This window comes from Elephantulus edwardii, unplaced genomic scaffold (genome assembly GCF_000299155.1).
Source record: "Elephantulus edwardii isolate Elephantulus edwardi_28Jun2011 unplaced genomic scaffold, EleEdw1.0 scaffold00028, whole genome shotgun sequence".
Taxonomy (NCBI): Eukaryota; Metazoa; Chordata; class Mammalia; order Macroscelidea; family Macroscelididae; genus Elephantulus; species Elephantulus edwardii.
The window spans coordinates 3,049,420-3,061,737 of NW_006399778.1; the positions used below are offsets into that span (position 1 = coordinate 3,049,420).

At 39.9% G+C, this 12,318-nt stretch overlaps 1 protein-coding gene across 4 annotated transcripts in view; it reads right to left on the minus strand.

Moving 5' to 3' along the window:
- Nucleotides 1-12,318, minus strand: part of DHDDS (dehydrodolichyl diphosphate synthase) — a 47,640-nt gene that overhangs the window by 24,005 nt on the left and 11,317 nt on the right. For 2 of the 4 annotated variants that reach the window (XM_006883484.1, XM_006883483.1), the window contains exons 4-5: nucleotides 10,930-11,046; nucleotides 8,109-8,210 (exon numbers count right to left, since the gene is read on the minus strand). In XM_006883484.1, coding sequence (XP_006883546.1) covers nucleotides 8,109-8,210; nucleotides 10,930-11,046 — 219 coding nt within the window. The remainder of the gene's footprint in view (nucleotides 1-8,108; nucleotides 8,211-10,929; nucleotides 11,047-12,318) is intronic. The other 2 variants (XM_006883485.1, XM_006883486.1) reach the window with 2 other exon arrangements.

The window sequence follows — 12,318 nt, forward strand, 5'->3', positions numbered from 1 at the left end:
TGTTTCAATGCAGTGTACATTATTTATCCCCTCTTTTCTTAGATTCCCAACTCCAATGTCAGTCCTGTTTTACAACAGTGGCACTATGTAGCATTTGTCCCTTTGTGACTGAGATATTTCACTCAGCATAATGTCCTCCAGGGTCGCCCTTTTTTTTTTAACTTTGAAGCCTGTATTTATAACTACAAAACCAGGGGATAGCACGCACACAGTCCCCCACTACCACAAATTATGCAGTCGAGTTTCCCGCATTTGGGGAAATCGCAGGGGTCAGCACACCCCAGGGTCACCCATTTTGTATAGTATTTCATGAGTTCCTTGTTTGTTATTCAATGCAGCATAGTATTCCATTGTGTGAATATACCACAGCTTCTCTATCCATTTGTTTGTTGATAGGCACTTAGGTTATTTCCAGCTCTTTGCTATAGTGAACAAAGCTGCAGTGAACATGTGTGTGTGTATATCTGCTTGGGGTGCAGTTGTGGTTTCTTTAGGGTATATCCCCAGTAGTGGAACTGATGGGTCATATGGTATTTCTATTTCCAACTTTTTTGAGAAAGCGCCACACTACCTTCCATAGTGATTGCACCGTTTAACACTCCCACCAACAGTGAATAAGGGTTCCAATTTCTCCACAACCTCGCCAGCATTTGTTGTTTGCTGCTCTGTTGAATTTTGCTATTCTGACTGGGGTGAGAGGATATCTCATAGTTGTTTTGATTTGCACCTCTTTTTAGAGCTAGAGATTTTGAACATTTCTTCATGTGTTTGTTGGCCATCTGAATGTCTTCTTTGGTGAAGTGTCTGTTCATATCCTGTGCCCATTTTTCAACTGGATTGTCTACCTTTATCTTGTGGTGGTTAACTTACTTTTTAAAATGCAGGGAATAATAACCCACTGACACTGAGTGGATTCAAACTTTCAGAGACCCTCCATCAGAGTTCCAAAGCTGTAAATCTTAACAAGAAAAGACTATCTTTCTTCCATGGAGCATCTGGTGGATTCAAACCACTGACCTTTTGGTTGGCAGGGCACACATCACCAACACACACAGGACATGCGCCACCAGGACCATTACTTTATATGAGAATGCATGATAAACTCGATTTGGTGTCTTGTGTTGCTGTTGTTGTGTACCATCAAGTTGAAACCAACCTGTAGTTGACCCTTCAGTGAGTTTTCAAAGGCACAAAACTGCATGGGAAGAGAATGCCCATCTTCCTGCTGCAAAGCAGCTAGTGGATTTGAACTGCGTACCTTTGTGTTGGCAGTGCAACTCCTTACCACTAAGTCACCTGATTCATGAAAAGAACTGGGAACTAATAGTTAATAACTTTTCTTTTCATAACGCCTCACTCTTAATTTCAACTTCGTTATGGACAAAGACATTTAGTGGTATACTGTGTAGCATGGGCAATTTCCTCCTGTAAAGATTTACAGCCTTGGAAACCTGAAAAACAGGACCACAACAAACCAAGCCCACAGCTACTGAGTCACTCTGACTCATGGAAATCTTTGTCAGGTTTCTGAGGGTGTGAATCTTCATAGGAAGAGACTGCCTATCTTCCTCCTAAGGAGTGGCTGGTGGATTCAAATCTCCAACCTTTTGGTTAGCAGTTCAGCATGCAATGCACGATACCAATGCCTCTTTAAGAAGCAACAGGAGCTAAATCTTGGTGATTACTGCAATGGGACATGAGTGTATAGTATTGGACTAATACTCAAAATTAAAATTTTAGTCCTGGGAGGGGGTGGGCAGGGAGAAAAGTACAACACTGAATGAATGGAAACCCTAAGTTTCTGTAAACTTTCATTAAAATTAACAAACAAAAAATTCTAGTCCTACACAGAAACATTAAATCTGCCAGCTAGCTACCTTTCCTTCTAACATATATATCCACCCTTATTTTTTAATGTATTATTTGATGCACACAAAAGCTTATATCAAACATAGTAAATAGAATGAACTATGAAATCACTGCGTAAGACAATTAGAAAATTACCAATAACTTGCATCTACTTACATATCCTACTTCTACAACGTCCTCCTCCGTCTTAATTTTTGTCCAGCAGCTACTTTTAAATTTATATATTAATTGACCTTTCGACACCATTGTTCCCACCATTACCCCAAACCCTCTTCCCCTACTCATCCCAACCAATTACTTTTCTTGGCCCTAGTAAAACTAACTGCATTGATTTTCTGGTTGTTCATTCTGGTTTTTTCCTTGCAGGCTCATTCATCTACACCTATCCAATAAAAGTAGTTTCCTAAAACTCAATTCTAGCAGAAGCAATCATACTCTGAGACTTGAGCCTATTAGCACCACTGCCTGACTCATCAAATTGAATCTTTCACAAAGTAGACCATGTGACAGTTTCTGTTAACCAGCTTTCTGTATCAACCTATTCCCCCCAAGTCCCCTTCAACATAAGACTCCTTCCCTGGCTTTGTCCCATTTCAGCAGGAAACAGTGTTTAGAAGATCTTCACCCCCTTTCTCACCTTTAAGTTGGGAATATAAAGTTGAAACCAAAGCGATTCCATTTTACGGACCTTCTGACCCTACCCAAATACCTCCCTCTATTCCAGGAAATACTAAATAATGTGATTAATGTTTACCTTGGTTTACTACCATGATAATTACATATCTGGTTTGCTTTTAGAGGTACAACACTTAGCTGTCAGTTCGGTTATTGGGGAATGATTTACATATTACCAATTATTTAAGATGTTACGTGTGTATAGGTCTGGTGTTATTTGCCCCATTGGTATAGCAGGTGTCTGTCAGTCTGCTGTACTGGTGTGGCTTATGGGGTGCACTAATGCTAGGATCTGTGCCATTAGTCAATCAGATACCAGAAGAGTCATCCATGGTGGAAAGGTCGCAACAGAGCGTCTAGATTAAGACAGACTAGAAAGAAGGATTGATCATCCACTTCCAAAAAAAAGGCCTTCGAGAACCCTATGAACACAGAAATGTGAGTAGTTACAGCATTATATATAGAGCCCAGATAGAAAGTCACTCAAAATGAGGACTAACAGCTGCAAAAAGCTATTAATAATTAGAACATGAAATGTATTAAGTATGAATGTTGCAAAAATAGAAATTGTCAAAAATGGAACATGAAGATTGACATTTTAGGCATCAGTGAACTGAGATGGACAAGCATGGACCACTCTGAATCACACAATCATATAGTCTAGTAGGCTGGGAATAAAAACCTAAAGAAGAATGAAGTTGCTTTCATAATTAAAAAGATAATTTCAAGATCCATCCCAAAGCACAATGTTGTGAGTTCTAAGATACTATCCATATGCATACTAAGAAGATATACTAATATGCTGTTGTTTTTAGGTACCGTCAAGTCAAGTACGACTCATAGCAACCCTATGAACAAAAGATCTGAACTTTGTCCTATCCTGTGCCATCCTCACACTCCCCGACACACAAGAGCCCACTGTGATAGTCACCATATCAATCCACCTGGTCGGGGGTCTTCCTCTCCTTCACTGACCCTTCACCCTTCCCAGCATCATATCCCTTTCCAAGGAAGTATGTGAGGCGAAGTCTCATCATTCTTGCCTCAAAAGAGCACTCCGGCTGCACCCTTTTCAAGACATATCTGTTCTCTTGGCCATCAGTGATGTTCAGTGCTCTTCTCCAACACCACAGTTCAAAGGCATCAATTCTTTCTCTGTCATACTTACTTACTGTTCAGCTCTCAGATGCATAGCAAGTCAGTGGAAAGACTATGGCCTGAATCAGATGCACCTTAGTCCTCAAACTGATATCATTACTCCTCAATAATTTGAAGAAGTACTTAACTGCAGATTTTCCCAGTGCAATGTGTTTCCTTATTTCCTAACTGTTGGTGCCAAGGGTGTTAATTGTGGATCCAAGCAAGATGAAGCTGTTGACAGTTTCAATCTCCTCTCCATCCATATTATTCAAATGTATGCACCAACAACTAGAGCCAAAGAGGAGGATATTGTGAGTTTCTACCAACTTTTGCAGTCTAAAATTGACCAAACATGCAATCAAGGTGCATTAATAATTAACAAACAGTCTCATTAATATCTCATACAAGCAAATTATTATTAAAGACCATTCAAAAACAGCTAGAACAGTACAGGGATCTACCCTGTATTTTATTGATGATGAAAAGGCATTTGACTGTATGGAACATAACAAATTATGGCTCCCATTTTTCATTGAGAAGACTGGGAATTCCAGAACCCTTAATTCTGTTCACACAGAACATATGCCTAGACCAAGAAACTGTTGTGTGAACAAGGAAAGGGAACAGTGCATGGTTTATGATCAAGAAGGGTGTGAGTCAGGGTTGTACCCTTTCCCCATACCTATTCAATCTGTATGCTGAACAAATCAACTCTGCTTGCTGAAAGTGAGAAGGATATGAAATGTCTGATGTACAAGATCAAGGACTTTTTGGTATGCAATACATCTCATCATCAAGAGCACAAAGATCCTCACCACGGGCCTAACAGTCAACATTCCTATAGATAGAGAAAAGATTGAAGCTGTCAATCATTTCACTTTGTTTGGATCCACAATCAATACTCTTGGTACCAGGAGTCAGGAAATCAGGAAACGTATTACATTGGGGAAATCAGCTGTCAGGGACCTCTCCAAAATACTGAAGAGGATTGACATCAGTTTGCAGACTGAGGTGTGCCTGATTCAGGCCACGTCTTCTCAATTACCTGCTACACATCAAGGAGCTAGACAATGAATAAGGGTGCCAGAAGAATCAATAACTCTAAATTGTGGTGCTGGCAAAGAATACTGACTATCACATGGACTGCCCAAAAAACAAATAGGTATGTCCTTTAAAGCTTGTGGCCAGAGTGCTCCTAAGAAGCAAGACTGACAGAGCTTCATCTTTCATACTTTGGACATATAGCTAGGCGAGGCTATTCCTTGGAAAGGGACATCATGCTTGGAGAAGCATGGGATATCAGCAAAAGACAAGAACTCCAACAAGATGGATTGACACTGTGACTTCAGCAATGGGCTCTCCTGTCTGAGAGATGATAAGGTTGGCCCAGGATAGGGCAGATTTCAGAATGGTTGTTCACAGGATCATCATGAGTTGTACTCTACTCAACAGCACCTAGCAGTAACAACAAACCTGATTTCATGCCCCATCACAAGAGATAAAGTAGGGAGTGCTCAAATAACAGAAAACGGCCCCATGCCCTTCAAATTGCTGTGACTACCCTCATATGGCCAACGGTGACTACCTGCAACTGGCCAATGTAGAATGGATAAATACCCTACTCTTTTCTGTGTTCTCTGCTGATGCCAATTGAGCTTCGGCCTGCTTTTACCAAAGCTTGATTTTTAAAGAAAGCATATTTGCTTTACAAAAATAAACAACCTCCACCCCATTCTAGGGTCTACTTTCACTCCAGATTTTCCTGAGCTTCCATATGAATCCTCTTTGCTTAATTTACAACCTACACTGGTGATCTCCATGTTAGTATCTCAGATCCTAACTTCTCAGTGGTCAATGTCTGCTCAACAACTTTGTAGGTGTCAGGTGCCATCGAGCTATAATTAATATCAACCCTACAAAAACAGATCTGAACTGTCCCATATCTGATGACATCATCACAATCTCTTGATATGCTTATGCCCATTATTACAGTCACTGTGTCAAATTATCTTGTTGAGAGTCTAGTGTATCTGAAACTGACTCCTGGACTTCTTCAAATTGGATCCTCTATCAGCATATTTAGCTTGGAAGGAGGAGTGGCATCCACTTCCATAACTGCTTGCCTCCGAAAACCCTGTGAACCTGGAGAGAGGATGAAAAGCACCCAAGCGTCGAGGACTCTCCTTCATAGGGACTCAACAGCACTTAACAACAACAACAATCAGCATATTTTGGACATGTTGCAAGGAGGGATTATTCCTTGGAGAGGGACATCATGCTTGGAAGGGTAGAGGGACAGAGAAAGACAGGGAGACCAATGATGAAATGGACTGATGCAGTGACTGGGGTAATGAGGGTAGGTATGTCGGAGACAATAAAGTTGGCAAAAGATAGTACAGGTTTCAGAGCTGTTGTACACAGGGTCACTATGAGTCATAAGCGACTCGACAGCACATAACAACAACATCAGAATTCTCCAGCACAATGATGGGTATCAAAAGTTCTGGAACCAGCCATCACATTCTTTTCCCAAACTTAAATCATCATCAAGTCCTTTTGACTTTACCTACCTAGCTCTTTACACAGCCTCTCCATTCCATCACTACCACTAAAGCCTAAGCTCCCTTTCTTCCTGGAGCCTTTTAATCAAATAATTCAACTAGTCTTTCTGCAAAAAAGTATGTCCTCACATTATTACCTCTTTCCCTAAAAGACCAGTAGCCATGGAATTAATATTGATTTATGGCATTCCTATCTATTTCAGCAGAACTGAGTTTCCAAGGTTTTCAAGGACTAACTTTAGGGTAGCAGACACCGTAAAGTTAAAGGCACTTCTGGGTGGTCTTAACCCACCAACTTTCTAGCAGTCAACAGTGTTAACCACCTAGGGCCTCTTCTCTTTCCCAGTAACTATTTATTCTTCCTTTTAGCTCATTTCCTTGGAGAAGCTTTCCTTTATCAGATACATACTGCTTATTAGACAATCCTGTCTGAGCACATCCCAATGCTCCAGGAAGACAGGAAACAGGTATTTTTATTTTCAACAGCATATACTCTGTGCACAGCAATAAGCCTGGCCTACAACTGGCATTTAAAATATATTTGCTGAAAGGCTACCAGGCATGAGAAAGGAGAGAGAGGGGAGTAAAAAAATTAATAAATAGCTCAGTTGGGTGGAGAGAATGCAATATACAGTAAGGAGATGATCAGATAATGTAATTAATCATATTAATTGTAATTAATAGTATCAAATAAATGTGTACTAGTGATGGAATGGAAAAATATGCAAACTTTCAATCAAATAAAAAAACGAAATTAAAAACAAAATCTTTTAGTATGAAAAATATGAATGTATTTGTTGAATGATCTAGTATAGAAAGATCACACAACTTTTGAGGAGTGATATTTATAAATTGCCTTATCTCATTTTATTTTCAGGAAGATCTGATGGTTGAGTAGTAAAGAGTTGCACTGCCAACTCAAGGGCACACGGTTCAAATCTACTAACTGTTCCTCTGGAGAAAAATGGGTACTCTCCCATGTGATTTAATGCTTCTGAAAACCCACTGAAGAAGCAGCTATGAATTGGTTCTGACTTGACAGTACTTAATAACTGTACTCATATTAATCAATGTCTTAACTTCGAATTTCGTTTCAGAGGTCAAATTATGCCTGAAAAAGGAATGAGAAAAAATTTGGGGTCCCAAGAATTCACATAACAGAAGTAGAGGACAAAAATTCTGGAACCAGTTTTAGATATGAGTCCCAGTGCTAGGCTCACTTAGGAGAATAACCTTGGGCAAGTCACTGCAAGGCAGAGCTCAGTTTTCTCAACTATAAAATAGAAAAAAGACTTGAATATCTAATACATGGTTGTATGAAGTTAATGACTTTATAAAATACAGAATATACTGCCTGGAATTTTTGCTCAGATCATACTTTTTTTACTATTGCTATTATCAACTTATTAATATTATAACCACAAAGTTAAAAATAACATGAGAGATTGCATAGATGGATCCCTTCTCTAGGTCCCTCCAGCTCTAACAATCGGGATTCCACTATGGTGTTAAAGGTCAACAACTTTTTTAAAAAAAATATTTCAATCTTATTTAAAGTATGAAAGATCTAACAAGCTACATTCATATAATACCACTCATGGCAAAGTTCTGCCCAAGAGTCCAGTAAAACATTATTTTTTTATTTACTGTCTCATCACTTACTGTCTGTATGCTACTTCTTTTGAGGGGGTCTATATGAGTGGATAACACAGAGAAAATTTTGGAAGAGGCTCTTAATCTTAACATCTCTAAGTTTGGAGACTCAAAAAAAATCTTTGCATGTGAATACCTGATTTGATCTCTGGTCCAAGTATTCAGTTCTGAAGGAGTTTTGTCATCTATTACCTGAACAAGTATGGATACCTGGGATCTAGCAGGCCTTGCTCCACTCCCCAAGCCATCTCTCTCACAGCATTGCTGATCTCATGACGGGATGTATATGCAAAGCAGACATTCAGGAAACACCTGAGAAAGGAAGAACAAAGTAATTCATCAGATAGTCTGCAAAGCTGGGTAACCCTTCCCTGCAAGACACACAACAAATGTAAACTGCAGATATCTCTGAATTGTGAGATTTTTGTGCCTTCTAAATTTTCTTGAAATAAATATGCTGCAAATTTTATAACAGTGTAAGTTACATCTCTGAAGATTGCACTGGAGCATAGAGAAGCCAAAGCACAAGGAAGAATTCAAAACACTACAGAGCTGAACAGAAGATTCCAAAAGGCAGCATGGAATGACAAAGCGAAATATTACAATGAAATGTATGAGGAGCTAGAGTTGGAAAATCAAAAGGGCAGAACTCGTTCAGCATTTCTTAAGCTTAAGGAACTGAAGAACAAATTCAAACCTCGAGTTGCTATAATCAAGGATGCTTTAGGCAGAATGTTAAATGATTCAGGAAGTATTAAAAGAAGATGGAAGGAATATACTGAGTCACTGTATCGAAAGGAATTGGCAGATACAGAAGAATTTAATGAAATAGCATATTAGCAAGAGCCTATGGAGATGAAGGAAGAAGTTCAAGCTGCTTTGAAGGAAATAGCAAAAAATAAGGCCCCAGGAATAGATGGTATACCAATTGACATATTTCAGCTAACAGATGCTGCCCTGGATGTGCTCACCAAGTTGTGCCAAGAAATCTGGAGAACAACCACTTGGCCAACTGACTGGAAGAGATCTATATTTGTTCCGATCCCAAAGTAGGGTGACCCAACAGAGTGTGGAAACTACAGAACAATTATCATTGATTTCACATGCAGGCATGATTCTACTGAAGATTATCCAAAAATAACTGGAACAGCACATCAGCAGAGAACTGCCAGAAGTCCAGGCTGGGTTTAGAAGGGGTCATGGTACTAGGGATATTGTAGCTGATGTCAGATGGATCTTAGCTGAAAGCAGAGAATACCAGAAGAATGTCTATCTGTGCTTCATTGATTATGCAAAGGCATTTGACTATGTGGATCATAACAAACTGTGGCTGACTCTGAGAAGAATGGGAATCCCAGAACATTTAATCGTGCTAATGAGAAACCTATACTTGGACCAAGAGGCAGTCGTCAGAACAGAGCAGGGCAACACTGTATGGTTCAAAATTGGGAAGGGTGTACGCCAGGGATGTGTCCTATCTCCATACCTCTTCAACCTGTATGCAGAACAGATTATCGGAGAGGCTGAGCTCTATGAGGAGAGCATGGCGTTAGGATTGGTGGAAGATCTATCAACAATCTGCGTTATGCAGATGACACAACCCTGTTTGCTGAAACTGAGGAGGACCTCATGAATTTACTGCAGAGGGTCAAGGACTGCAGCCTTCAGTATGGACTGAGGCTCAATGTCAAGAAGACAAAGATTCTCACCACTGGACCAATTGGTAGCATCAGGATGGATGGCGAAGAGATCGAGATTGTTCACAGCTTCAGTTTGCTCGGCTCCACGGTCAACACTCTTGGCACCAGCAGCCAGGAAATCAAAAAACGTATTGCGATGGAAAAGTCTGCTATTAGGGACCTCTCTAAAGTACTCAAGAGCAACAGTGTCTCTCTGGAGACTAAGGTCTGCCTGATACAGGCCATGGTTTTTGCAATCATTTGTTATGCATAAGAGAGTTGGACAAGCTGTGGTGCTGGAGAAGAGTATTGAATGTACCATGGACTGCCAAGAAAACAAACAGATTCATCCTAGAGAGAGTAAAACCAGGCTACTCCTTGGAGGCAAGGATTCTGGGGCTTCGTCTGACATACTCTGGACATGTTGTAAGGAGAGACAGGTCCTTAGAGAGGGACATCATGCTGGGTAGAGTAGAGGGACAGCGCAGGAGGGGAAGACCCTCTATGAGGTGGATTGATTCAGTGACTGGGGTAATCGGGATGGCTGTGTCAGAGGCAATGAGATTGGCACAGGATAGAGCAGGGTTTAGGGCTGTTGTACATAGGGTTGCTATGAGTCGCAAGAGACTCGACAGCACATAACAACAAGTTACATCTATTGTCCTCTTATCTCCTTTTCTACTGCAAAGCAGCTTTCAATAGATGTGAATCTAATGTGATAGTAACACAAACAAAATAAAATTTGATACAAAACAAATCCATTGCCAAACATATAAATAAAGCTCAATTTTATGTATAAGGAAGTTTAGATTATTAAGTTGTTTCCCTCTGCATCTGTATGACTTTCCAAAGTCACCCTACCCATGAATCCCAGAGAAACAGAAATGAAGTATGCTACAAAAACACTCTATCCAGAAGAAGGGAAGAAATTATGCAATAATGAATGAATATTTTTTCCTTTTCTAAAACATGAATGGGGTGAGGTAGGGAGGAAAATATGCAACAATCAAGGAATGAAAATCCAACTTTTCTTAAAATCACAATAAAAAATAAATTTAAACAACCAAAAAAAGAAACCATAGTCTATCCCCTTACAAGTAAAAAGTGTATATGTGTTTTAGGAGGCCACAGGAAGGGGGAAGTGGATGAGAAACTGTGTGCACGTATGAGAGTACAAACATGCAGAGATGCAGAACTATCTCTGATCTGTCCTGCAGATGGAGAAAAGGAGTCTCTAAAAATTTCAAACTATCCTCTCAACTCCTCAAGCACCAGATACACACCACGACAGGCCGAGGTTGTCCCCAAAACTACTAAGGAGTCAATGAGAGAAGGGAAATAAGAGAACTTACCTGTTGTAGTTTTTAGTTGTTTGTACAGCTTGTGCGATCAGTTCCTGGAGATCCAAGGGCAATAAATGCAGATCACCAAGAACCCGGATACACACCCCGTACTTCTGCAGTTTCTCTCTGATGGGGGAGGAAAGGAGGAAGGGTTAGACAGAGCACCTGCTCAAGGGGAAGACACCATGCATTTTGATATTGATCAACTGAAAGAGTGCTTTTCTATATATTAAGCAATGCTCTCTAAATATTATTTCATCTCATCTTTTCAACAACTGTCAAAGGAGTATATGGCATTCTACTTGAAAGCAGAAAAGTGAGGCTCAGATAGAAGCAACCTGCCCAAAGTCATATGGGTAGCTAATGCTGTGTCAGGACTAAAACCCACGTCTCTCTAATTTGGGAACCCAAAATTTTTACCATACATGACATGACCCCATGTGCCCATTCTGGCAAGTTGCATTTTATGGATTCTGTGTTATGTTTGTCTCACCTTGACAATCAAGTAAATTCCTTAAGGGCAGAAGCTATATTACTGGTTATGTTTACATCTTCTAGTGAAATATAGTAATAGTGATAATGAACATGAATTAAGCTTATTTAGTGCCAGTCACTGATCTAAGTAAGGGCTTTACATGTAAAACACACTGCATCCTTATACCAAGTTATCCATACACCATTATTCCCATTTTAAAAATTAGGAAACTGAGGCAGGGAGGTAAGGTAGTTTGCTCAAAATCAGATACATAGTTGAGTGCACTTGATATGTGAACAGAGACATGGCTTGAGAACCAATTCATGTAATCTAGTATTACAGTGCTTTCAGAGTAATTCTCAAACTCTGCTCACAATGAGAACAAGTTTACTAGTATCCAACCAACCTCCCACACCTGGAAATGCCATGGAGAAACTGAGCAACAAATGTTTGGAGCTAAAAGAAAGCTTAATAACAAGAAATATATTGTGAGGTAAAGGTATCTGCTAGGTTCTGGGGAACCCTGACCAAGTATCCTCTCTACAACCCTTAACAGTTTTTTAAGGATGACAAAAGATTTAAACACCTATTGCAGACAACTGAAACTACAGTACACAGGTATACAATCAAATCAAGGCAAAATTTTATTAAAATACATAGATCCAAGATCTAGTGTCATGACTTACTAGCCGCATAACCCTACTTAAAACTTTCTGAAGGGGAGCTCTGGTGGCCTAGTGGCAAGAAGCTGTACTGCAAACCCAAAGGTACACGGTTCGAATCCACCAGATGCTCTGCCGGAGAAGGAGGGACAATTTCCTCCTGTACCAGTCAGATCTGATTTGATGGTACATGCACAAAAAATAATAAAATAAATTTAAAAAAAAAACAACTTTTTGAGTGTCAGTTCCTTTCCTATAAGC